This window comes from Sceloporus occidentalis, unplaced genomic scaffold (assembly GCF_023333645.1).
Source record: "Sceloporus occidentalis isolate IW3139 unplaced genomic scaffold, rSceOcc1.0.p SCAF_4, whole genome shotgun sequence".
NCBI lineage: Eukaryota > Metazoa > Chordata > Lepidosauria > Squamata > Phrynosomatidae > Sceloporus > Sceloporus occidentalis.
In genome coordinates, this window is record NW_028316984.1 from 190,305,555 (window position 1) to 190,330,958 (window position 25,404).

A 25,404-nucleotide genomic window follows, 5' to 3' on the forward strand; every position below is an offset into this window, starting at 1 on the left:
TTTTAAAATTGGACAATATACATATAAATTACATTTGTAAATGTATACAATTAAATATCATAAAATTTCACAAATAAGCCATATTGCTGGCAAATTTTGTGTTTATACCACCAGAAACACCGTCCAAGAAAACAAAAAGATCTGCAGTGTTAGACAAAGCACTGGAAAGAGTTAAAGCATTTCTGCTTATAGAGGTAGTGCCAGCCACATCCAACTAGAAATTCATCTCTAAACCCAGATAGTAAAATGTAAAAAGACTATAAAATTTACAAAAATAAATAGCTTCAAATATTTTACAAAACGTGAGGGGGTTTGCTGCCAAGTATTTCATGGCTCCTTCAACAAAAGAGATCTGTAATCCTTTAAATATTTTTAATATATATCTGTATTTAAAGGGGATGCTAATCTTGGGTATGCAACTCCACTGAATGACAATGAAGAATTTAGTTAAATATTAAAAATAGAATCTTTAGAATTCAGAAGATGTTTACCCCTCTTATGAAAATTTTTGTTACTCAAATTTCTTCAGACAGATTAAAAATTGCACATTTTAAAAAGTAAGAGTTTGGGGTATAAAGAGGATTTTGTGAAGGGCATTCCTCACTATATCCCAGAAGGATTTAAAAAAAGAAAGATTGCACAACTGATTTAATAAATACTACATTTTATAAGACAGCATGCCACTTTTTTTTGGTTTATATGAGTTTTGGAGAACTGCTCAAGGATAACACCTCTAGCTGCTATTTGGTGCAACACTCTGCATTTTGTCTCCTCCTGTTTTCTGGTTTCATCTTCAGACCAGCATTGTGTGGCAGCATGGAACAGGGTACCTTTGGGTTTTTAAGAAGTGTCATGATCCTACAAGAATCTCCATGATATGGTCCAAATCACTAAGATCACTTCTACATATTGGGATGTTGCTTGTTGAGGAAGAATTCCAACAGGGGAAGGTTTTCAAGATCTCTTCCGTGCTTGACACAGGCGACACTCTTGGAGGAGCCAGTGCCGGGCTGTCAAAGTCTGAATCATACATTGAAGTATCAATATCTTCAAAGATGTCATCAATAGCCAAGTCTTTCAAGTAACTCGTTGAATTTGAAATTTCAAAGGATCCAAATGCACATTCTACACCTTTCAAGTCTTGTCTGTCATCTTCTAACCTCAGACATGAAGTTTCAAAAGCCTTGAACTGATCATCTCCAGACCCAGCAAGGTAAGTAGGTGGACTCACATCCTCCATGAAGTCCAAATCTTTCAGAATAGAGGAAATGGCTGATGACATGTCATTATCAGAAACCATGAGCAAGCTATTTTCAACTGGGCCTTCCAGAGGCCGTGGTTCATAACCATTTGAGTCTTGCTGATTCATTCCTGGAAAAAAGTGAGAAGGCATGCCCAACAAATCCAAATTCAGGTAACTGGAAGGACTGGTACTCAGGCCACCACACATATTAATAAGCTGCTGACTAGTTTCTTGCCTCATCTCTTCCTGGATTTGCCGGACTGTGTTAGCTATAAGGACAGAGCGGTGCAGGTTAGGTTCCACCAGCATCTTGTATGTTTGTAGTTTGGCGAGGCACACATTGAGCACCAGCTGCCTTTTGAGTGGATATGGCAGATTGCGACTAGAATCAAAGGCACTTGACACACCAGCCATGTTCTCTTCATAATCACTCAGCTTGCGTTTCAGACCTCTCCCCAACATGAACCTAAAATGACAAAAATTAATGAATCTGTGACAAAATGTTTTGCATGACACATTCCACCATACAGTATAAAGGAGTATTTCTCTAATTTACTATATTTCTATCCAGCCTTCCTTCCTAATGAAGGTGGCAATGATTCTGGCTTGGACTTAAATCAGTTTAGGCACCGTAAGATGAGGTTTTCACTTATCAATATATTTGGTGACAGGAAGGACTCCAATCTGCAAGAAATTATTTTACACTGAGGAAAAAAAGGTAGAAGGCAATCCAAAAGAAATATGTCTATTGAATTGAAAGGGCTGTTAGGTCTTTTCATATGCCACAGATTCAATAAAACCACAGAATAGCTTTTAAATCTGATTTCCTGGCAACTCTCATTTTAATTTTAAACCCAACCATCTTGTAACATGTAAAATTACTAGGAGATACTTGGAAGCAGATAGTCAAAGCCTAATGAAATCTCAGCAGCCTGAACCTGTGATTTCCAGTGGTCAACAGAAAAAGACATGCAGTTGTTTTTTTTTCTGTAACCAGCTAGACAAAACTGTAACATGTATATTGTGCAAATAAGAAATAATGCACAAGGCTACAGAATTTTATTTATTAATTATTCTTTCACCGTATTTTGTGATTTCAGTGTCCTTTCAGAGATCAAGGATACCTTGTGATTCTCCTGGAAAAAAAGGTATGAAACGCTCACTTTTTTCTCTTTTTTCTTTCTTTCTTTTGTGGAAATGTCAATATTCACTTTCTGCCATTTGAAATAAAAGCTTCTTTGACTTGAACAGGAGCTGGGCTCATGAAATATTTTTGGCCACACTGTCTCTCTCCCTTCCCCTCCCTGCAAACCTCAGAACATAGACTGACTCCTGGCAGACGCAGAAGGAAGCTCTAACAGCAATGATGAAGGACTTGCCACCACTCTCATTACACAACTCTGCTTGAAATCTAACAGCTTTCACATGCATAGAAGCAGCATAAAAACATCTGTCACTGCAACAGTTTATCTGTTCAAATTTTCCAATCATGACGTATTTGGGAAAGAGCTAAAGGAATCTCTCCAAGGAGGGAAGCTGAATAGGAGACAAAGGAATGGTCCTGTCAAAGCTTTCCAAATTAAAAAACCAGGAAAAGAACTGAAACGCAGTAGCTGTCTCCTAACCTGATGCCCTTCAGATGTACTATCTGATCCAATACAGGGAGAGCTAGCATACAAGTAAGTAAATAATAATAATAATAACAATAATAATTAGTATTATTATTATTAACTAGACTTGTGCTTCTCAGGCTATCTGATATGGGGAACTGGAAATCCCCCCCCAATGAGCCAGGGATTGGTACCTTATTTGTGTTTAATGAGACTGTGCAGTCCACGGTCCACAAAGCATGCATGTTCCTGTAGCCAAGTTCCTCAAGAGTTTCCCCTTCAAGAATAGCTTCCACAGAATCCATATACTGCCCAGTTCTCTTGAGGATCATGTTGTACATTTCTTTTAAATGATCAAGGGAAAAAAAACAATACATGTAGGAGATCCTCAAACTCTTCTCTAATTAACCATGGAAAAATGTTGGGGACCAAACCAAGCAGCTGATGAAGAGATAGTATTGGCAAACATAACACACAGATGGCCCTTTAGGAAACCAATAATAAAAAACATGGTCCCCACGATACTCATGTCACACCAAATTAAGGCAGTTTCATCAAGATTTTCTTCATTTAAATGATTTTCCACACAAGACACTGCAGAATTAATTAAGGGGGTCCTTTGTGGAAAGCAGTTTTGTGGGATAAATCTGTAAATCAGAGACATCACAGTACATGAGGATTACACACATGGTTGATCCTATCTGGTATCCACCTTTAATCCCATTGTGGGAGAAAGGCAACATACAAATTCTTGAAATAAATAACAAATAAATAAAAAAATACACAGAATGAATTATCAATTTCAGAGGAGAGGTATGGTTAGTCTGTTGTAACAACCCAACCAAGTATCTCATGACAGCTCAAAACAGGTCTAAGGGCCACTTTCTGCCCCTAACACCTCCCAGAACATGCCTGGACCACTAAAATATCTTCCAATTGGGGGGGGGGGAGGGAAAACCACCAGAATTGAAATGGATTTTTAGTTCTGAAAAACAACTTCACATATTAAAAACTACAGGGAATTCCAGCTAATTAAATAAAAGGTGAATTACTACTTTTGGAGGATCTCAGGAGAAGCAATGCACCTTTTCATTTGGTCTGGACAGGCTGGATGGGTCAGGAATCACAAGAACCATCTTGCAGAGCAGCATACACTTCCAGAGCCACATTTTGCCCACTACAATAATAATGATAATAATAATAATAATAATTTGTATTCTGCTTTTTCACAAAGGAATCAATGAGGATTCCAACAGTATAAATAAAACATCAAACAATTAAAAATTACAATTTAAAACCCCCCAAACCCCAACCGTCCCCCCAATCATAAAAACAGTGATCAACCCTCACACTCTCCTTCTTTCTAATGACACTAGGGCTGTATAAACATGCACTTAACACAAACCAAGTATCTGCATGTAGCCTGTATACCATTGCCTACATGACTGCATTCTCCAGTCATAAAAGTTGGAAAACAAAACAGTCATGGGGACCTTAAAGGCCAAGCTGGATAGCCTTGAGGAGGCATCAATTTGAATCCAAGAGCCTGATTTAGGGCAAATCTTCAGTATGGAGACCTTACAGAGGACCTCCCAGCCTCCCGTCATCTCTGAACTGCTGCCATCAGCTGAGCAGCTGCTGGCAGAAGTTGCATGTTCCAAACTACAGACCAAGCCAGGAAAAGCTTCTAAGCAGAAGAAAATCTGAAGATTTTTCTATGGATGAGCTGTGCAGTATTTATTCCACACACAACCATCTCTAAAAACGCACGTATAGGTGGCTACATCCATACCTGTCTCAACAGCTGGCAGAAAAAGTGGGGATGCAGATTTCCCTGCATTTCCTTAGTACAGTACACAGAATTGGGATTATTTTGTCCAGCTGAGAAGGCAAGTAGTGTTGTGCTCATCTGTGTTGGCTAAAACCCTCATCACTGTCAAGCTCCAAAAAGGACTGAGGAAACTCACATGTAACACTGATTTATCAAGTCACTACTTTGCCTTTCTAGAGATAACAGACGCCTTACATTATGCCCCCCCCCGAACATACAAAAACATGATGACACAGATTCCTGACCATCCAGAAAGCACAATGTCCCCATTTAAGCACCAAGCACAATAAGGAAGCCAGACACAGCAAGAAGATCTTGCTATAGTACACACTGGCATAAATGCCTGACTGTACATTGAACCCATATAGGTGGAGACATACAGAGACTGAGAGGATATGCCTCATCCTTAAGGTGATAGCCACGAGTCTCACATGACTGAATTAATTCAGACATAGCCATGTTAGTCTGGAATATCAGCACTCAAACGGATCTTAAAAGCCTCTTCAAGACTTACTATGCAAAAGAAGTTGTAGCATAAGCTTTTGTTGACGTGGGCTGCATCTGCACAGTAGAAACAATCTAGTTTGACCCCACTTCAACTGCCATGGCTCAATGCTATGGAATCCTGGGAACTGTAGTTCTGTGAGCCATTTAGCCATCTGTCAGAGAGCTCTGGTGCCCCAACAAACTACAAATCCCAGGCTTCTACAACATTGAGCCAGCAGCACAAACCTGTTAATCAAAGGTCTCCCACTGCTCTTGTTTCACCCTCATATCCCTCCAGTATTCTCCTGAAGTCCTGTATTTTGTGATGCAATTCTCCATTAAAAACAACTCTCTCTCTCAATTACACACACGCATAGAAAATGCATAATTTCATACAATCTTTTAAATTTAAAAAAACCCACAAACTGATATGATGTGATGAAATAAACCTACGATTGGAAAGGAGAGAAACTGAGAGAAACCAAGAATGACAAATTCATTGAGGGCTAATTAAGCAGGCCCAAGCTCATCAAAATAAGATCTCCCATTACTCCACTGTCCTCAACATTTGTTTATCAAACCTAAAGTTCAAGAGGAAACTATTTTACATTCACAGCAGGGCTCCTTAGTCATCCATTAACAAAGAATTAACAAACCCCCATGTACAGAAGAAGCCTCAGGTGGCCTTGGCGCAGAAGCGCCCTAATTGCCATCTTCACTCCATTTTCCTTAAAAGACAACACTAGATATATCAATTGAACAACCATGCCAGTGGCATCTCCCACAAAACTTTGGGATAATTCTTGGGCATTTTGGAGGCATACGAAGCAAAACAGGTTGTGCAGCCCTCCAAACTCCCAAAAGGAGACAATATAGCTCCACAGCCCCTGGCAGCTGGCCACTAATGATCTAAAGGAACACAGTAAAGGCTGTGAAACTTAAAACAGATCTGAATCAGACCAGGTCCTGGATGAGAAACCACCAGGGGACTATACTGCCATCCTGGGCTTCCTGGAGGAAAACATAGACAGCATTACAGTCTAACAGAAAGACCTTGAGAGAAGAAAGGAAAGAAATGGTTCACTTCTGGAAACGAGCATGCTCATTTTTTTCCGAGCACTATGAGAATGCAACAAACAAACAAACAAACAAACAAACCAAATCTAAGACACTCCCCAAGACAGGGGTAGGCAATCTTTTTGAGCCGGGGGCCGGGTTGCTGTCCCTCAGACAACTGGGGGGCCGAAGCCAAAAAATAAATAATTAAATATTTTTTTAAAAAAAACATTAAATATATAAATAAACCAGGACAAATGTAGGACAAAATTTTCAAATGGAAGACACTTTTTTTTAAAAAATGGAGGACACGCAAAAAAAATTTACTGATTTTTTTAAAAATGTTAATATAAATGCATGTTTCTGAGGCTTCTATAGACAATTGCTCCCCAAAGGCCCCGGCGGCAATCGGCGGCAGGACTGGGCTGGGGCCGGTCCCAAGGCCTCGCCGGGCCGCATCCGGCCCGCGGGCCGCAGGTTGCCTACCCCTGCCCCAAGAGAACATGTTAGCTCACTATAGTTGGAATTGTACATTTTTATGAGGTGCATATTTACTGAGCAGATAGCTTTGTTGGTGTGCATTCTTTGCTTGATAAGAATTCCATCAGTACTGTTGCCCTCAAGTGGTACAATGAAGGAACACCTTTAGAGAAATGGTTCATAAACCAGTGTGCACAGAGTGACACTGCTTCTCCTTCATCACAAGCATGACAAGTATTAGTCCCATTTGCTAAAGAAGAAAGCTGAGCCATTTTCAAAGTTACCTAAACGCATGCCAAAGGCAGACCTTGCAATATAAAACATTACATATTCAGTGTAGATATACTCAATATTACGGTGTTAACTACTGTGGATATCTGACTTTCAAATAAGAGATGGGAACTTCTTGTTAACTGCCCTCAAGTGGACTTCGACTCATGATGACCCTGCAAACTGAGCCACCTCCAAACGCTGTGTCCTCAACCACTCTTGCTCAGGTTCTGCAGGCTCAGGGCCATGGCTTCCTTGATTAAGTGTATTCATCTGGTATGTGGTCTTCCTCTTTTTCTATTGCCCTTCACCTCTCCTAACATTGTTATTTCTAGTGAGTTGTGCCTTCTCATGATGTGGCCAAAATATAACTGCCTCAATGTAGTCATCCTGGCTTCCAGGGAGAGTTCGGGCTCGATCTGTCTAGGACCCATTCGTTTGTCTTTTTTGGCTGTCCACAGTATCCCTCAGCACTCTTCTCCAGCACCAATCTCAAATGAGTTGATTCTCTTTCTATCAACTATCACATGGGAATTAACATGATAGAATGTTACTACTGATCTCCCTTTCCCATTCACAAAATCCTTGTACCAAGTCAGTATCTCAGAATGGATTCAGGAATGCTTGGGCTTCTGTATAAAAATGTCATTGCTTGATCTGTCACCTGCAGTTTAAAGTGCTTATAATCCAGGCATAGATTTACCAATACACTTCTATTATTTTAGAAATAATTCCTTGCAGCTCATCAGAAAAGCCCCCTTTGCTTGATTCACTATCAGTGGAATTCAGAGCCCTGGAAACTGAACTATGTATGGATTCTTGTTAGACTTACAATTGTAATACCGTGTTGGGTAAAATATCTGTAGATAATGAGATGCCTAATTTAACACTGGACACCAAGCGAGAAGAAAACGCCAAAATCTCAGATTATTCAATACAGTCATCCTTTCTTTTATAGCAATACCAAGTACATTTCTATACTGCTTATCAGTGAACTACGGTAAGCAGTCCTTAGGCGGTTTACAATGTGTGAGCCAATTGCCCGCCACAAGCTCGGTACTCATTTTAGTGATCTATGGAAGGATGGAAGGCTGAGTGGACCTTGAAGCCCTTGGGATCGAACTTGCCACCTTGTGGCTGAAGTACAGGCATTTAATCACTGCACTACCTGGGTGCATTGGTTAAATCCACAGGTTAATTCATATACTGACACCTTTTTGCGGCTGGAGGAAAAGATTTTAAAGATTGTACTGGTCAAAAGCAACAGCTATCTGACAAAAAAAAAAACATTAGAATTTGAAAGATACCTTCCATATCTCAAAAGCGCATATTGGACTTCTGAAAATAGAAATTTTTAATAGATTTAATATACTGTATCAATTATATATGTTCAAAGAAAAATGATTTTGTATATCTACCGAGAAGTAAAGCATACTGAACTCAAAAGATCTAACTCTCAGGGGTGTAAAGTTTGCAATTTCACAGATCATTCCTCTACACCAGATATGCAAATCAGGAGCAGATATTCATCAGTGGAATAGTCACTGTATTCAATAGCTAGCTCAAATGGAAAGATATCCCAGGATAAAAACAGCAGGCATATCACCCTCCCCCATCTTCCTGAAAACACTATCAAAGCTACTACCCAGAGCCTGCATCTGCAATGTTATCCACATGAGAACTGATAAGAAAGAGAGCCAATAAATAGCTAAGAACACATCCCTACAACACACCTTTTATACAGGGATACCATAGGGCCAACACTCAATGTACTCCAGTGGCACAGCCAGCAATATCCCTAATATTGACAATTCACAGGAATGAATTTGAATCTAGTTGTCAGTAGTGGGCAAGCCCTGACAGGGAATTCCCAAAACTCTGGAGATAACAAGCAGAGATGTAAAATTGCTAAATTTTTTGCAGCTATGGAAAAAGAAACAATTATTTTTGAATTGGGGGGTGAGTGGGTTTAGGAATGGAAATTTTCAAAAAGGCTGAAAAAAAAGTTCAGTGTTATCACCCCTTACAGATTGAATATCATTGACAATCATTTTATTACTTTAGGAACATAAAATCTGTTATGTGTAATTTGGTGTGGCATAAAATTATCATGCTTGGGATACTGAAAGTATAGTTCATACAGAAAAAAATTACAAACTAAGGTGGGATACAGATCGCCCAAAAAGGGCGGTCTCCTGCCACCCTGCTTTGCTCCACGAGGGAACCGCAGCGGACAAACAGTGTGGCTCCGTTGTGGAACAAAAAGAACCCGCAAAAAGCGGGTTCTTCTTGTGGTGCCTTTGTGACATCACAAGGCGTCAATGGCGCACTTGTGGCGTCACAAAAGCGCCGGGACGTGCGGACGCTATGCGTCCGTCGCGTCAAAATGGCGGTGCCCATGTGTACAGGATGCTGCCGTTTTTACACCCCCGTCACGTGCTGGGGTGAGGCCGGTATGGACGCTACGTCCTCAGCCAACCCCTAGCACGTGACGGGGGCGGCGCAAAGGCCCATTTAAATCGGGCCTAAATCTACTTTTTAAAAACTGTCTTTTTGTAAGGAAACACAAAGCTTTTTAGTTTTGCCACTTCATAAGAATCAAGCAACAGTAAGGTCAGAAGAAACTGAACAAAGAAAATTATTTTGCCTCCTCTAGTCTTCCACAGTGTGACACATAAAACAGTCATTTCCATAAAAAGGACCAAGAAAAGAAAATCAGGAATTACAACAATCTGATACTGTATATCAGTGTACCTCAGGATATCTGATGTTGGGGAACTGGCCATGTCCCCTGATGTACCAAGGGCTGTACTTGTGCCCACTGGCTACAACTATTTCCTTCCTTCCTGGAGAGCTACCATAGACTGGTAGCTGCCAGCTCACACACTGAAACTGGTCTATGGAGCACTACTTTGACCAGCACTGTTGTAGTCTTCCAAAAATGTCTACCTGCTACATAATTTTTAGAAATAATATCTCCACGCAGGTAGGGGATAAATATATGAACACCTTTTGTTAAACATTTTACTCCTCATAAAACATTCCATGAAGGGGAGGTCACCATTTTTGCCCAGGCCTTCATATCTATAGTAACAAGGAGGGCATTTCCCCCTTCAAGGCCAACACAAGTGAAGAGAATGGTGATGACTGTGACTGTTGCAACAAAATTAACAGTTCAAAATAAGCTATCAAAGGACCAGGTTTTAAAAACCAGAAGTGGCTTCCAGTTTTAATAATAATTCTGAGTTTTGTTTTGTTTTGTTTAAAGATGTATTACTCTAAAACAAGGTCTAGTTTAGTTAGCATCTTAGTTTAGGGGATTATTTTACCTTCTATGGTTGTGATTTTGCTTTTTTTTTTTTTTAAATCATCTTATGGAGGATTGTTGCACTCTGAGATTCTATGATCTGCATGATTCCCATCACTACCTTATGTTACTCACAACCACTGTTTTGCAACTCAAAACACAAAGAAATGAATAGTTCACAGAAAAACAGCACTTACATAACTGCTTGAGTAGGAGGCCCTGCAGAAAGTACACATGGTCCTCCTGGGATAAGGGATCAAAATACATACAGGGAAAGAAAGACATTTTTTGCCAAGGATCAAAACAAGAACTAGAAAATGTAATAATGGGCTGCTAGGCACACACTGAGAACACAACCTCCCAGTGCCTCAGTCCATAAGGCACAGTTGGGAACCGTTTGGCATTCCAAATATTTTAAACATCAATTCCGAAAAAGCCCAAGAGAGAATGGTATAGGAGTGGGAAAGTTATAGTCCTAAACAGCTGTTGTAGTTTGAAACATTACAGCACATGGAGTTTTGAGAAGGGAACTCAAATCCTCATAGGATGAAGTCTCTCAATTCACCTTTTGCATGCCGCACTGAACACAGTCAAGGCCAGAGGCAAAAGTAAAGGAATTAAGATTGTACTGCTCTGTGTATTTACAGCTCTCCAATATTAACCCTATTTGTATGAGTATTTAAATCTGGTTTTATAAAGGTTATTGAATTATACTGAAATGTTATTTACTTGATTATATAAAATAACCTCATGTTGTCACTTTGAGCAAAAACTAGCACACAAATTCAAGAGAAAGTTCCTCAAATGTACAGCACATACTCCACAGAATAGTTCCCCAACCACTATGTCACAGCAGCAATGAGCAGAGATATCTATTACAGGACATTTCTCTTTCTTCCTGACACAACTTCAAAGCCCTGTCACTGAGGAACAGCTCATGTTTTACATATATTGGATTCCAGCCTCACATCTAAGCTATAATCCCATGCTAGGAAAGTAGGCAGAGCCCTGTTATAGGTAAGTTGGCTACTCATGAAAGGAATTCACAAGCCAATCAAAGAACAAATGGAAGTATATGGGTCATAGCTGCTGGTCTTGGGCTGGGTCTTCCATGTGATTCCCATTCAGAGAATGGGTTGATCCTGCACATATGGAAAAGCAATCTGTGGAGAACAGGGACATAGAAAAAGTAATAAGCAAGAGTCAGCAGTTGAAGCACACAATCTGTGTACTTGTATGCACGGCAGGTATTTGTGAAAAAGAGAGAAGAGTGGGTATTGCCACCAAATGGTCTGTCTACCAGTGCTCATGTCTCAGCATGAGCTTCACTTTCATGGGGGAATATACACACCCTTCTCTCCTTGGCAGTCATAGTAGAACTGGGTCTCCTTTTGACGACAGATTGTTCTGCTCCATTCATCTGGACCGTGACCCTGTAGGGCAAAAATATGCATGAGCATTTGACCAATAGTGCCAATGGCTGGTGCTTGGTCTTTGGTGACAAAAATGTTTACCCATATATGTGGTGAATATTTCCCCTTTCTATGCAGAACACTGTTTCCCAGTATTTGAGCAAACTGTTAGCAAAGGGGTGGGCAAAGTTGGTTGAAGTAGCATGGCTGTTGCTTCCCTTGCTTACCTGTGTCAGGGCTTTTGTCTTGATGTACGCAGCTCGACTGTGGGTTGCTGTTGGGTGTTTAGCTCTGCAGTCCAAAGGCAATGTACCTGTAAGAATTCTAAGCAAAGACATGTTAGAAAATGTGGTCAGGTTTCTCTGTCTGCTCTGGAGAAAGGATGGCTTATACCCTTTCTCCTCTGTGACCTCTAAGAGTGTACAATATGAAGTTAGAGAAAACCTCATGCTGCTTTGTCTGCACTGCAGCCTCTCTGTCCAGAATTACTGTATATAACCGTGTCAGTATGCTGTGAGCTTTACTATAGCCTATGTTCTATTGTGGTGATGTTCCTGAGTGGTTACCAACAGAAACCAAAGATTTTTGAAATTTTCTTCTCCAACTAGGTAAGAGGAATATTCCTCATATCACATCTGGAATAAGTCTATGTCACTAATAGAGAGGGGGAATTATCGGATCAGAACAAATATAGTATAGGTGTGAGCTTAAGTACCATCCACAACACTGCATCATTTTAGACATTCTGCCATTGCATCTTGGCCAGCAGAGCACGTAAACTATCTGAGCATTTCCTTAGCATAACTAGTTCTACAAGTGTATCTATCACAGCAATGACACAAACTTGGCTATGTCAGTATACAGTATACAGAGCTCCCACCAAATCCTATGACAACTTAGGGAATACTATAGGACTGTGCCTTGAACCAATGAAATGTTCATTAGTCAGTTGGCAGCCAGTTTCTTTGCTTTTGTCTGAAAAATGCCCAAGGACAGACAAACCTTCAGGCAACAATACACATGAAACACAAAGTTGCTTAGGTGCATGTCAAAAGAATGAAAAATGTGAAGCTACTTCTCAGTAGTGTGAACAATGAAAATTTATTGCAACCTTGTGTATTTTAGAACAAAAGGACCTTTGTTCAGGTTTCCCTGAAGGAAACAGATTTTTTTTCTTCTGAAAATGGATCCTACAATGCTCTGAACTGTGGTACAATGAGTTCTCAATTATAGCCTTTTCAGAACTAGATTCTCTTTTTGCATTGAACTTTCCTTCTGATGCTTACTGACTAAATAGACACAAAGGCCAGGTAAAAAAGGGGAAATGTTTCCTTATATTTTTTTCAAAGTTCCCTTTTCAGGGAAAAAAATGATTAATTTTTTAAAAGGGATTATGGAATATTTTCTTGTAGAAAGATGAAGTGTTTCAGACAAAGTGTTTATATATTTACTTCTCACAAATTATTTCTAAAAATTATATAGCAGGAAGACTTTTATGTATGACTACATACAGTAGCAGATCACAGCAATTCCCAGTCCTGATTTCCTTTCCCCCACTCTTTTTATCAGGATGTGCGTTTTATGTCTGCTTGACAGTATGGAGAATATGAGGATACAAAACATTTTTTGTTTGTTTTACTAGTATCATTAATTATCAAAGTGACTTTCAATCTGTAGAAGGTGCTAATATCACATTTTTAAAAACAAAACCTGAACATTTCCATTTTTGTAAAAAAATCTTTTTCCTATTGCTTCAATTTTTCCAGAAATTTTACTACTCTATATGTAACACACTGTTTTGTTGATTTGAAGTCTTCACTTCAAAGTTAATTCCCACATTAGATTTTGCGCCTACTTTATGTCTTAAGATCTGGCAATCTGAATAGTGGACATATAAGAAGGACAGTATTATTATGCTAGAAATAGGGGAAACCAAGAATTAAACCTTGTTTCTTATGCCTTATAGTCATGTTGGAGATATTTTCACATACTGCCAGAGTTTTTAAGATAGCTTTTCCTACATTCTCTTGACTCATCACATTGTTTGCAAGAATTAAACGAGAGATAAAAGAATTGTTCTAAGGCCATAGAAGGAGAAGATAAGTTATTGCTAGGGAAAGAACAGCAGGTTAAATTTCTACTTCTGTCTGTTGCAACTTCTGAGCAAACCTTCACTGTGGAAGAATGGAACCCCTCTGAAGTCACTAAATGACTCTAAGAAAATACATCTTAATGATAATGAAAACCTTACCTTTAAAAATGAAAAGGGCAGAATATCCCAGATCCAATGTAAGGGCAGCTTATCCAAAAAAAGGTGGTTAAGCACAGCTCTGGTAACAGCCAAAGTAATTCTTTTCAGTAAAATGAAGCAACTGCAAGAAATAATTAAACGTCTGGTCACTATGCTGTTGTTTTATAAAGATGGTCAAAACAGTAATGCACAATCAGTTTAACATTCTGAATATAATCTACCCTCTATGGACTTTTTGTAGAGCTTTGCAAATAGTTAATAAAGGCGTGCTGCCCATTTCTTACCATAACCCTACTCCTCCTTATCCAAAATTCCAAAATCCGAAATATTTAAAAAACCAAAACTGTTTTCATGAGTGGCTAAGATATTGACACCTTTGTTTTCTGATGGTTCAGTGTCCAGAAACTTCATTTCATGCAAAAATTTATTAAAAATATTGTATAAAATTACCTTCAGGCTATGAGTATAAGGCGGGGGTAGGCAACCTGCGGCCCACGGGCCGGATGCGGCCCGGCGAGGCCTTGGGACCGGCCCCAGCCCGGTCCTGCCGCCGATTGCTGCCGGGGCCTTTGGCCTCTCGCGCGCAGGGGCAAGGGGGGGGCAATTGTCTGTAGACGCCTCAGAAACATACATTTATATTAACATTTTTTTAAAAATCAGCAATTTTTTTGCGTGTCCTCTGCTTTTTTTTAAAAAAGTGTCTTCCATTTGAAAATGTTGTCCTACATTTGTCCCGGTTTATTTATTTATTTAAAAATTTTAAAAATTATTTAATTATTTATTTTTTGGCTTCGGCCCCCCCGTTTTCTGAGGGACAGCAACCCGGCCCCCGGCTCAAAAAGGTTGCCTACCCCTGGTATAAGGTGTACATGAAACATAAATGAATCATGTGTTTAGACTTTGGACCCATCTCCAAGAAACTTTATTATGTACCTATATACAAATACAGGTATTCCAAAATCCAAATAATCCAAACTTCAAAACACTTCTGATCACAAACATTTTGGATAAGGGAGACTCAATCTGTATCATCTGCTGGCAGATTCACACCTCTATTTGCAGAAAAATCTCAGTTCAGGATTTTTAATCCAAGGCTCAAGTTAATTTTATCTACAGAATACTAGACTTCTCAAGTTTAAAGCAAACAGTAGCAGTTGCTTCCTTATACATGGACACTCCCCCCGCTTCTGAAAACAGCATGAAGAGCCATATTATACAGCGGAACCAAAAATGCTACAAAAGATTACTATGAGAGCTGCACAGGCAAAGTTGTCTGGATTTATTCCTGTTTACTTTGCTTTTCTGAGCTGTCCTTAATTGTGTATTTTAAGTGTTACTTTATTGGGCATAACATTTATAAATAAAACAAATACTAGACCTATAAATGTCAGGACTCTTGTGAACAGAAATTACTGATCACATCTACCACTAGCAAGTTAGAGAAAGATATAAATGATTAAGATCAGATCAAAGCCTAGCACTTTACAGAAAATTCAGAAAGAGACAGACAGCACAGACATAAAGCACTTTAGTGTTAGCTGCAATTAGCGTATTATTTTAAAGGGAGCATTACTGCTGCTAAGTGTTCATAAATTCTGAAATAAAGTAGAGTGAAGTGAAAGATTCACCTCCCTTTTGCATTTCATTTCCTATAAGAATATGGCACAAGGGAGCCAGTCTCCATATAGCTCACATAAAAAGAAACTAGATAGAATTTCCTGGAAATGACTGTCTGTACTTCCCACAATATCAAGATGAGAGTTTGCAATCATATTTTTGCTATCTGGACAGTGAAAAGTTACTCTCATTCTCTCTCCCCACACAGCCCTGATTTATAACAAAATAGCCCCATCCCAATCCCTGGTGATGGTAGGAGCCCTGGTGGCACAGTGGTTAAATGCCTGTACTGCAGCCACTCATTCAAAACCATAAGGTTGCAAGTTCAATACCAGCAAAAGGACTCAATCTTGACTCAAGCTTGCATCCTTCCGAGGTCACTAAAATGAGTACCCAGATTGTTGTGGGCAATTAGCTTACAGTTGTAAACCACTTAGACGCTGTTAGTTCAGTATGAAGCGGTATATAAATGAAGCTGTTTGTTTTGCCAAGGTGATACCCAACTTCCCTTATATTTCCGAGAGTATAGACTTCTCATGTACCCAAATAAACCGCAAATTCACTGTAACTTTTTATGTTTCCCTCAATGGAATCAATATGCATTCAAACATGTTTACAGGCAGTTTCTCTTCATATGTTACACTCTGCAGTACACTGATTTGGTTTTACCCCAGCACCTACCTATACCCAACTCCGCCACCGCACATTAAGAAAATAAATATACAGCCATCCCTCCATTTGTGAGGGCTTTGAATCCACATCCCTTGCTTACTCATGAGGGGCAAATGGAGGGACTTAAAATAGGGCTTGCGTGTGCCGCTATTCAAGCCAATAGGCCTTGAATATCGGCGGACTTCCATTTTCATGGGGGGGGGGATCCTGAACAGATTCCCCGCAAAAATGGAGGCACGACTATAAACAGTTTTTAGTAATTACTGAGATCCCATAGGGAACCACTTCTCATGTCCTACTTGAGCCACTCATGAATTCCATTCTCATCAGCCATCATTTCCGTCCTCGTCTTCCAAACAAACCACCTTATCATAAGCAGTCATTGGATGCCTTTTCCCCAATCAAATGCATACCTAGTCTTATATATGCCTAAGATAGCCTACTCTTTCTTAGGAATCACAGAATTGTGGAGTTTGAAGAGATCAAAAAGGTCATCCAGTCCAACCCCCTGCCAATACACAATCTTATATTCCCTCAAACTCTTGCTTCCACTGGATATCAAGAGTGAAATATATTAAATAAACCTTTTCAAGGTCAGGCCTGCCCCTGACTGAGAAGCCCTTCCCCAAAGAGACTCCATTCCAAAGCATAACATATGAAGCGGAGAGGGAAAAAATGCCCAGACCCACCAGGCTTTACTTCTCCCCATCTGTCATTTAGCAGCTATTCTGCCAGGTGGTTAAACTCCACAACATGAAGAACTTGTGCCTAGACATTCTTGCTTTCCTTTCCCTTTCTCTCTGTGTGTATGTCTGTGTGTGTTCTAAGGATTGTAATCCTTGGGTAGGAGATGTCTTGTTATTTTTACTGCTATGCAAGCCGTTCTGAGAGCCTTTCCATCTGTAGAGAAAGGTATAAATAAATAAAAATATTTCAATACATGCCCATTCTTCTAACCTCAAGCTGAATCGGCTGGCTTCAAGTCGTTTTTCTAGCCTGCCCCCTCCACAACTATCCAATTTCTATTTGCACTCAGTCCTCTCAGCCCTTTTATACAACAAGTTTTCTTTCAACAAGCCCCACCCAAACTTGATCCTTCTGTCCATATCTTGCTCCTGACTTAACTGCAATTTCCAGTATTTTCTCTTCTGCAGCAAAATCCCCACATGTTCACCTCAAACACAGGCATTAACAAGAGTGAATAAACAATTTTACCTTTGTGTCCATACCCAACTTCTACATGTCCTTCAGAAGATCCAATTCTACTCAATATCTCCTGGGTGTCTTTCATAAGGAAAGAATGCCCCGTCCCCCAGTGCCGTTGTGACCCTATTTACATAACTTCAAAAAATATTTAGTGATTCCCAGCTCCCAAAATGGCCATACATTTAAGAATTTTTCCAGCTGTGTATTACCATAAGTGTCTCAGTAAGTTTTAACTTTCACTCAGCTATCTCAGGCCCCTTCTCTGAACCAAGGTGGCCTTGGACAAGTAACACTCTTTCAGCCTCAGAAGAAGGCAAAGGCAAACCCCCTCTGAACAAATTTCACAAAGAAAACATGATACAGTAGTTTCATCTTGGGGTTGTCGTAAGTTGGAAATGACCTGAAGGTACTCAACAAGAACAAAAAAAATCTTAGTTGATCTACTTCATATGAAATTACTAATGCAAGGGAGGGAACTACTTAGCTCTGACCTTTATGTAGCCCTGGACCCAAAGCCTAGTCTAGGGAAAAGAACACTAAAAATTGCTCTGGGGGCACAGTTCAGGACCAACTCACTATTTATGAGTCTAAAACGAATGGCACACTTTGGGACTAAATCACTCTTTAAGGATCCCGCTGAATCAGGGGCCTAGAGCAGTATGTCAACATTTCCAACAAGCCAGCCACTAAAACTCTTATACCAACCACGCCAAAATCCACCCCCTTTCCCATGACACATGCATGTTGACGTGGTTAGTCCAGGCTCTCCTTTCTTATTATTATTATTTGGTTAAATTTCCAATAAACCTGACAAAATTAAAAGAGCCTACAGTGACATCCTGGTCACTGTGACAAATGTGAAAATTAGTCACCATGACAAGCACTTCATCCCTTCAGACCCTTCCCGGTTAGATCTGTTCCTGGCTAATGTCTAACACTCCCCTCCTTCATCCATTAAACTGCCCAGAATTCAAGTCAAGTATCCTTGGTAGACAGCCCTATCTAATCTCTGAAGCCAGATTCGTTGCTTTCCCCACTCTTCCCTCCCATATACTTAGCCAGCTTCCTCCCAACTCCTGCCACTTTCAGAGTGAACTTCCCTTCACAATCTTTCCAAGGAATTAATCCAAACAGTCCCACCTTCACTCTTCCTTTAACTTCCCTTCATCTCAACCTCAAAATCATGTAAAGTCCCCACTCCCAAATTCTTATGACATACACTTGTCCCTCCACATCTGCAGCTTTGACTTTTGCAGCTTTGATTATTCATAGGTTTTATTAATGTTTTCTCTAGGAATATCTAGGGCCTCTGGCGCAACTCTGTGGTCAACTTTAATCAAAAGTCGCACCAAAGAACCTAGTGATACCTGGAGAGAACACTCCACTAGGTATTTGTAGCTCCTCCAATGCAATTCTATGGTCAATGTCTGGCAGATGCTGACCACAGAGTTGCACTGGAGGACCTAGAGATTTCTAGAGAGGTGTTATCTCGGGTAAAAACATGGTGTTTTTGTTATTTGCGTTTTTCCACATTCACGGGGGTCTTCTGCTCCTATCCCCAGCGAATGTGGAGGGATGAGTGTACAGGCATTCATTCCACTTGTATTCTGCTTTCCTTCCTGGAAGGAAGCTCTGGGAGGCCTACATGGTTCTTTACACTTACAAAAATACGCATCCACACAACAAGAGAACAACTGGCCAAAAATCACCTAATAAGGATGAATGGGGATCAGAAACTGGGCACTACAGTAACGTTTGAGCCACTTCACCCCACTCTCACATTTAACACCTCCAGGCTTACTTCCTTCTAAGACCAGCTATATGTCTAGTCTAGATCCTCTAAAGGCCTCCCTTTCCCACTCACAACCTTTCACACCACCTCCCCCATGTTCACCTCTGATAAACTGCCCCATACCTTCTATTACCCCCCCCCCCCCTTTTAAGACCCACTCAGGAACTCATAATCCAAGGCTAAGGAACCCATGGCCCTCAAATGTTTAGTCCTATTCCATGAAAATGGCCAAAATCAGGGGATGATAGGAAATGTAATTCAGCAACTCTGAGAGCCACTTCATCATCAAGATGAAGACACCGAAATAGTTCAATGTTTTCCATTCCTTTGCTCAGTCATTAGCCAGAATGTAGGCTGCAGTCAAGTAATCAGAAAAAGACTAGGACTTGGAAGGGCAGCTATTAAGGAACTAAACAAGATCCTGAAGTGTAAAGATACGTCATGGAATACTACCACTGATTATCCAGGTAATTGTATTTCCCATTTCTATGTATGGTTCTGATGGCTGGACAGTGAAAAAAAGCAGACAGGAAGAAAATAAACTCATTTGAGAATGTAATGCTGGAGAACACTTCTGTGGATACTGCGGGCTGCTAAAAAGACAAATAAATGAGCCTTAGAACAAATCGAGACTGAACTCCGCCTAGAAGCCAAGATGACTGAACTCAGGCTGTTGTATTCTGGTCATATCATGTGAAAACATGACAGAGTGGCAGAATAAACCAAAGCCAGATTGGGGCCATGGCAACTGCATGTTGCGGCCACAATCTGACTTGAAGCCGTCTGAAAAAGAAGCGTCAAAAAGCTGTTTTTTCCACCTGCATTGCAGCTGGAAGCCGGCTTCATCACACTCCAGCAGTATGTAAATGCTGTAACACCACTTCATGAAGCCACCCCTGTGTAAACGGCAGGGTAGCTTGGGAGCAAGCAGCGTGTAAAACCCGTGTTCCCAAACTGCCCGGAAGACAGCACAAAGAGGCAATCTGTTCCGTCCCTTACTAAAAAAAGACAATAATGCTTAGTAAAGTAGAAGACAGCAAGAAAAGAAGAAGACCGCATTACAGGTGGAGAGACTACCCCGATTACTGCACTTTTACTGCTCTGGCTACCTCCTGTTGCATTCTGAGGTTTGTAGTTCAGTGAGGCCTAAGAGCTCTCTGGCTGAGAAGTCTAAATGCCCCTCCTTAAACTTCAAATCCCAAAATGCAATAGGAGGCAGCCAGAGCAGTAAAAGTGAAATAGCAGCACTATAAGAGTATAGTGCGGTAATCTACTCAATCAAGGAGGCTACAGCCGAGTCTGCAAGACCTGAGCAGGGCTGTGACTTGGAGGTCTCTCATTCATAGGGTCACTATAATGCAGTTAACAAGAACAGGAGAGGGTACAGGTGCTCCACCCATGTTTTCACTCACTTGCTTACTCTATTTTTGCTCAGATACTTAATCATTTCTATATCAAACTGGCCAACTTCTCAACAACAACCATCTCCTCCTCAAACCACCTGATGCATTCCTATCCTTAGTTGTCCTCCATTCTAAAGTCTGTTCCAACATTAACCATGTCCAGTGTTTTTATTTTGGGGAGTTCCTTAGAAGTCTTTAACTGTTATCTAGCACTTTATTCAGCAATCTCCTCCAAACATAGGACCTCAGGCAACCTCCTTGCATGTTAAGCAATGCCCTGATTCTTGTTCAGCAAACATCTCAGCTCCTGCTGTTTCACTTCTTCCCCCAGAATCTTTTATCCTGGTTGTGTGTGTGTGCCTTCAAGTTACACTCTCTCAGGAAGGGGTTGAAGAGAAGATATACGTGTTGATCTCTCAGCCCAATACACTGGGTTGGATTGTTTTAGAAGGTGTAGACCTTATTTTGTCCTTTTAAACTGCTGCATGTTTTCATTAATGTGTTTTTAAATAATGGTATGCATTGACGATTTGTTGTTGAGTCCTGCCTCAATCCATGGGGAGAGGCAGGTAAGAAATAAATATTATGTGTGTGTGTCTAGAACACATATATCTCTCAGCAACAAGCCTCTCAGCCTCATGTACATTGACCCACATCCTCCTTACTCGAGGAGCTCCATATTTATAAAAGTAACAGGAGATATTATTATATATTATATAATGGAAATTATAGTTTGTTGTTGTGTACCTTCAAGTAGTTTCCAACTTCTTGCGGCTCTAAGGAGAACCTATCATATGGTTTTCTTGGTAAGATTTGTTCAGAAGGGGTTTGCCTTTGCCATCCTGAGGCTGAGAGACTGTGACCTGCCCAAGGTCATCCAGGGGGCTTCAGGGCCAAGCTGGGAATTGATCCCTGGTCTCCAGAGACACAGTCCAACACTCAGCTCACTACTCCATAGAAATTTATAGAGAAAGAGTGTGTGCTGCTGTATTGGGAGAAAGGCAGGATATAAGAAAATAATAATAATAATAATAATAATAATAATAAGTGTATATATAATAGACAGGTAGAGAGCCAGTGGGGTGGAGTGGTTTGAGTGTTGGACTATGAAGACCAGGGTTCAATTCCTTGTTCTCAACCATGAAACCCACTGGATGACTTGAGTATGTCACACTGTCTCAGCCTCAGAGGATGGCCATGGCAAATCACCTCTGGACAAATCTTGCCAAGAAAACTCTATGATAGGTTTGTCTTAGGGCCACCATAAGTCAGAAAAAGATTTGAAGGGGCACGTCATGCAACAACTTTATTAGAAATATATATAATTATTATAAGTGTGTAATTTTTATATCTTTCTGTCTCTATGTATTTATATATTTATAAATGTATATACAGAGAGAGAGAGAGAGAAGATATATAAATTATATATTTATAATAATTATATTATAATTATTTAAAACAGTGTCCTTTTAAATTGTAAGAATGTTTAAGTCCCAATGTTTTGGGGAGAAGTGGGAAGCAAGATATAAATATAAGTATTATATATAATACAAATATGTATATACACACACAACACACACACATATACGGATAGAGAGAAAGATATATAAATTATACATTTATAATAATTATATTTAAAATTGTGTCCTTTTAAATGCGAAGGTTTAGTCCCAATTTTTTTTTGGGGGGAGAGGGAAGCAGAATACAAATATAATATATATAATGCACACACATACAGAAAGATAAATAAATTATATATAATATATTATAATATAATAATTATATTATACTTACTTAAAATTGTGTCCTTTGGAAAGGTAAGAAAGTTTGAGTCCCAATTTTTAAGGGGGGAGGAGAGGAGGGAAGTGGGATATAAGTATAATTATTATAAATATGTAAATATATATATTAATACATGCAGAGAGACAGAAAGATGTACTCTATACATTATAGCTTATATATTAATACACATAGAGGGAACGAAAGCCATGCTGTAAATATTATTTATATTAATTATATTTATACAGTTGTCCCTCCATATTCGCCAGGGTTAGGGGAAGAAGACCCCCGTGATTATGGAAAAACCGCAAATAGCAAAAACACTGTTTTTACCTGAGAGGACACCTCTCTAGGAATCTCCAGTCCAACTCTGTGGTCAATGTCCAACATACACTGACCATAGAATGGCACTGGAGCAGCTACAAATGGTCTTTCAGTGCAACTTTTAGTTGAAGTTGGCCACAGAGTTGCACTGGAGGACCTAGACAGTCCTAGAGAGAACATATTAATGAAATCTGTGAATAATCAAAGCCTCAAATATGGAGGGATGACTGTATATTCACACAGAGAGAGACAGAAAAATAGACTGTATACATTACATATTTATAATAGTTATATTTATATGCGGCTTCTCCCCCCAAAATGGGACTCCAACCTTCTCACCATTTAAAAGGACACCATTAAAAAAGCCCCAGAGAAGTGAGCATCAACTGACCTTTAACCCAGGAGCGCAGTTCATCACCTCTTTTAACCAGCTTCAAAACTGAATCAGAGACCATGCTGCTCAGGGGAGCGTTCCCAGACATCACACCATCGCTGCCCAATGTTACTTTTAATTGGTCGTCAGCTCTGTTTTATTGCCTGCGTGTCCAGATGTATTAATGTCTATCAGGTTTAATCATTTTTTAGGACATACACCCACAGGCAGGTTTATTTTTAATCTGTTTTCCCTGATTGTTACGCACAGCGCTGTGTAAATTTACAATGCTTAGTTTTTTAAAATAATTTTAATAATAGTAATAATAATAATAATAATAATAATAAAGATTTATTTATATGCCGCTCCTCTGCGCAATGCAACCGGGGCAGCTCACAACATTGAGACATACATTCCAGGAAAACACACTCCATACCCCACAAACACAACTAAACAGCTTATTGTTTTATTATGTCAGACATTTCACAATGAACTTCGTCTCGTTCGTCGTATTGATTTACAAAACCTCCATCGTTTCCTTAACCTTTAGCGCCTTATGCTGCAAAGGTAACGTTAACAGACCTCAGTGCATATAGAGACAGAAAGATGCGTTGTATACATTGTGTGTTTATAGACAATACGATAAAAACAATACAAGATGACAAAACGCGCAATGAGTCCCTTTCCCTCCCAACACAGCTTCCCAATAAAACACCCTTAAATAAACAAAGGAGCCAAATAACTGTTTGTAGATTGACGCACATTGAGAGGAAGAGAGGTGAGCAGTATGTGTTGCCTATAGCCATGATATTCAGGCATTGATACATACAGAGGGGCAGAAAGATACACCGCAGACATTCTAGGTTTACAGCAATGACGTCCTTCTTCTATTAAGCGTCAGGGAAAGGGAGCCCAAGGCTTCTGCACATCCTCTTCTTCATTTCTGCTGGAGCCCAATCGTGCGTTGCCTGAATAGCGCCGCATCATCTGAGGCCGGGAGACCGCTCCTTGTCCGTCGTTTTCTCTTTAAGTCTCTCGGTTTGAAAGAAGGGAGGAAGGGAGGGATCTGCCCATCTCTCCGCTCCTTTCGTCTCTATCAGCTGCAGAAGGTTTGAGGGGTTCCTTGGGCTTCCCAATTTTGTGCTTCTGCGCTTTATACATAATAATAGCAATAGCAGTAACAGGGCTCCTCTCACCCGCTTCATTTCGCCATTTGTTAATGGAACGTATGCCGTCCCCGGGGCCCCAGAGTCGCCCTGCAGCAGCCCCCCGCTGGAACCCAGGAACTGAAGCCCCGCTTCTCCTTCTCCCGCCATCCCCCCTTTCCCCGCTTACCTCTTCCGAAGCGCTTCTTCCCTCTCCTCAGCTCCGTCGGTTCCCTCCTTCCTTCTATCCTTTGCCCCCGTCCGCTCTGCCTTCCTCGGGCTGCGCTCCAGCTTCTGGCTTCCACCTCCGCCGTCCAGACTCCTTCTGAGAGACTGAGGCGGCTGTCCTCTGAGGAAGAGGAAGCGCGACCCACTGCGCACGCGCGCCAACGGCAACGAGTCTTTGCTCCGCCCCTTTCCTATTTTGCTCCGCCCCCTCTTACTCTTCCTCCTTCCCACTTCGCACCGCGCAGCCGTTGCCTCTGAGAGACGGAGAGACGTTGCTCCGCCCCCTTTCCTCTTCTACTCCGCCTCCCTTCCCACTTCTGCGCGTGCGCATGACTCTCCCTCCCTCCCTCTAAGATACTGGGAGGAGGAAGCGCGACCCAGTGCGCACGCGCGCCGTCAACAAGGCGTTGCTCCGCCCTCTTTCTCTTCTCCTTCTCCTTCCCACTTCTGCGCGTGCGCTTGCCTCCCTCCCTCCCTCCCTCTCCTACCCCCGCCTCTCTTTCTTAATCTTCCCCGCCTTCTCAACCGCTGCCAACCAAAGCGCCCTTTCCCTCATTGCCTGGCCCCGCCCCCACACCTCTGCCACCCAGCAACCAATTTCTGATTGGCTCCCCACCTTCGTCCTGCTGGCCAATCAGAAAGAACGGCAACGGCCACAACGCGCGCGAGCCACAAAAAAAAAGAAAAAAGGGGCGGAGCCCTGGTTGTGTCGGTGTCCAATGAGGAGCTCCCCCGCTCCTGCCTCTTTCGCGTCTACACTCTTAGAACAGAGCTTTTAAACGCGGTCCCTGCCTCCCGTTGCATTGTGGCGGTTGTAGTTCAGCGAGGCTGAAGAGCTCTTTAGGCTGAATATGCTAAATGCCCCCTCCCTAAACTACAAACCCCACAATGCAGCAGGGCCTTGCGTTAGAAAGTAAAG

The 25,404-nt window shown here is 40.9% G+C and overlaps 1 protein-coding gene across 5 annotated transcripts; it reads right to left on the reverse strand.

Annotated features, from left to right (window-relative positions):
- LOC149315180 (SERTA domain-containing protein 2-like) lies at window positions 1-24,902 on the reverse strand. Of its 5 annotated transcripts, none has more exons than XM_089522693.1 (7): window positions 24,448-24,902; window positions 13,947-14,067; window positions 11,923-12,019; window positions 11,635-11,716; window positions 3,939-4,030; window positions 3,048-3,196; window positions 1-1,709 (listed from the first exon to the last, which is right to left on the reverse strand). In XM_089522693.1, exon 7 carries the CDS (start codon window positions 1,703-1,705, stop codon window positions 851-853), a length of 855 nt encoding a protein of 284 aa, XP_089378819.1. In that variant the 5' UTR covers window positions 1,706-1,709; window positions 3,048-3,196; window positions 3,939-4,030; window positions 11,635-11,716; window positions 11,923-12,019; window positions 13,947-14,067; window positions 24,448-24,902; the 3' UTR covers window positions 1-850. The 5 variants fall into 5 exon arrangements, with proteins under 5 accessions (XP_089378819.1, XP_089378821.1, XP_089378820.1 ...); XM_089522695.1 differs by having other exon boundaries at window positions 3,906-4,030; XM_089522694.1 differs by lacking the exon at window positions 3,939-4,030.
- Between the last annotated feature and the right edge of the window lie 502 nt (window positions 24,903-25,404).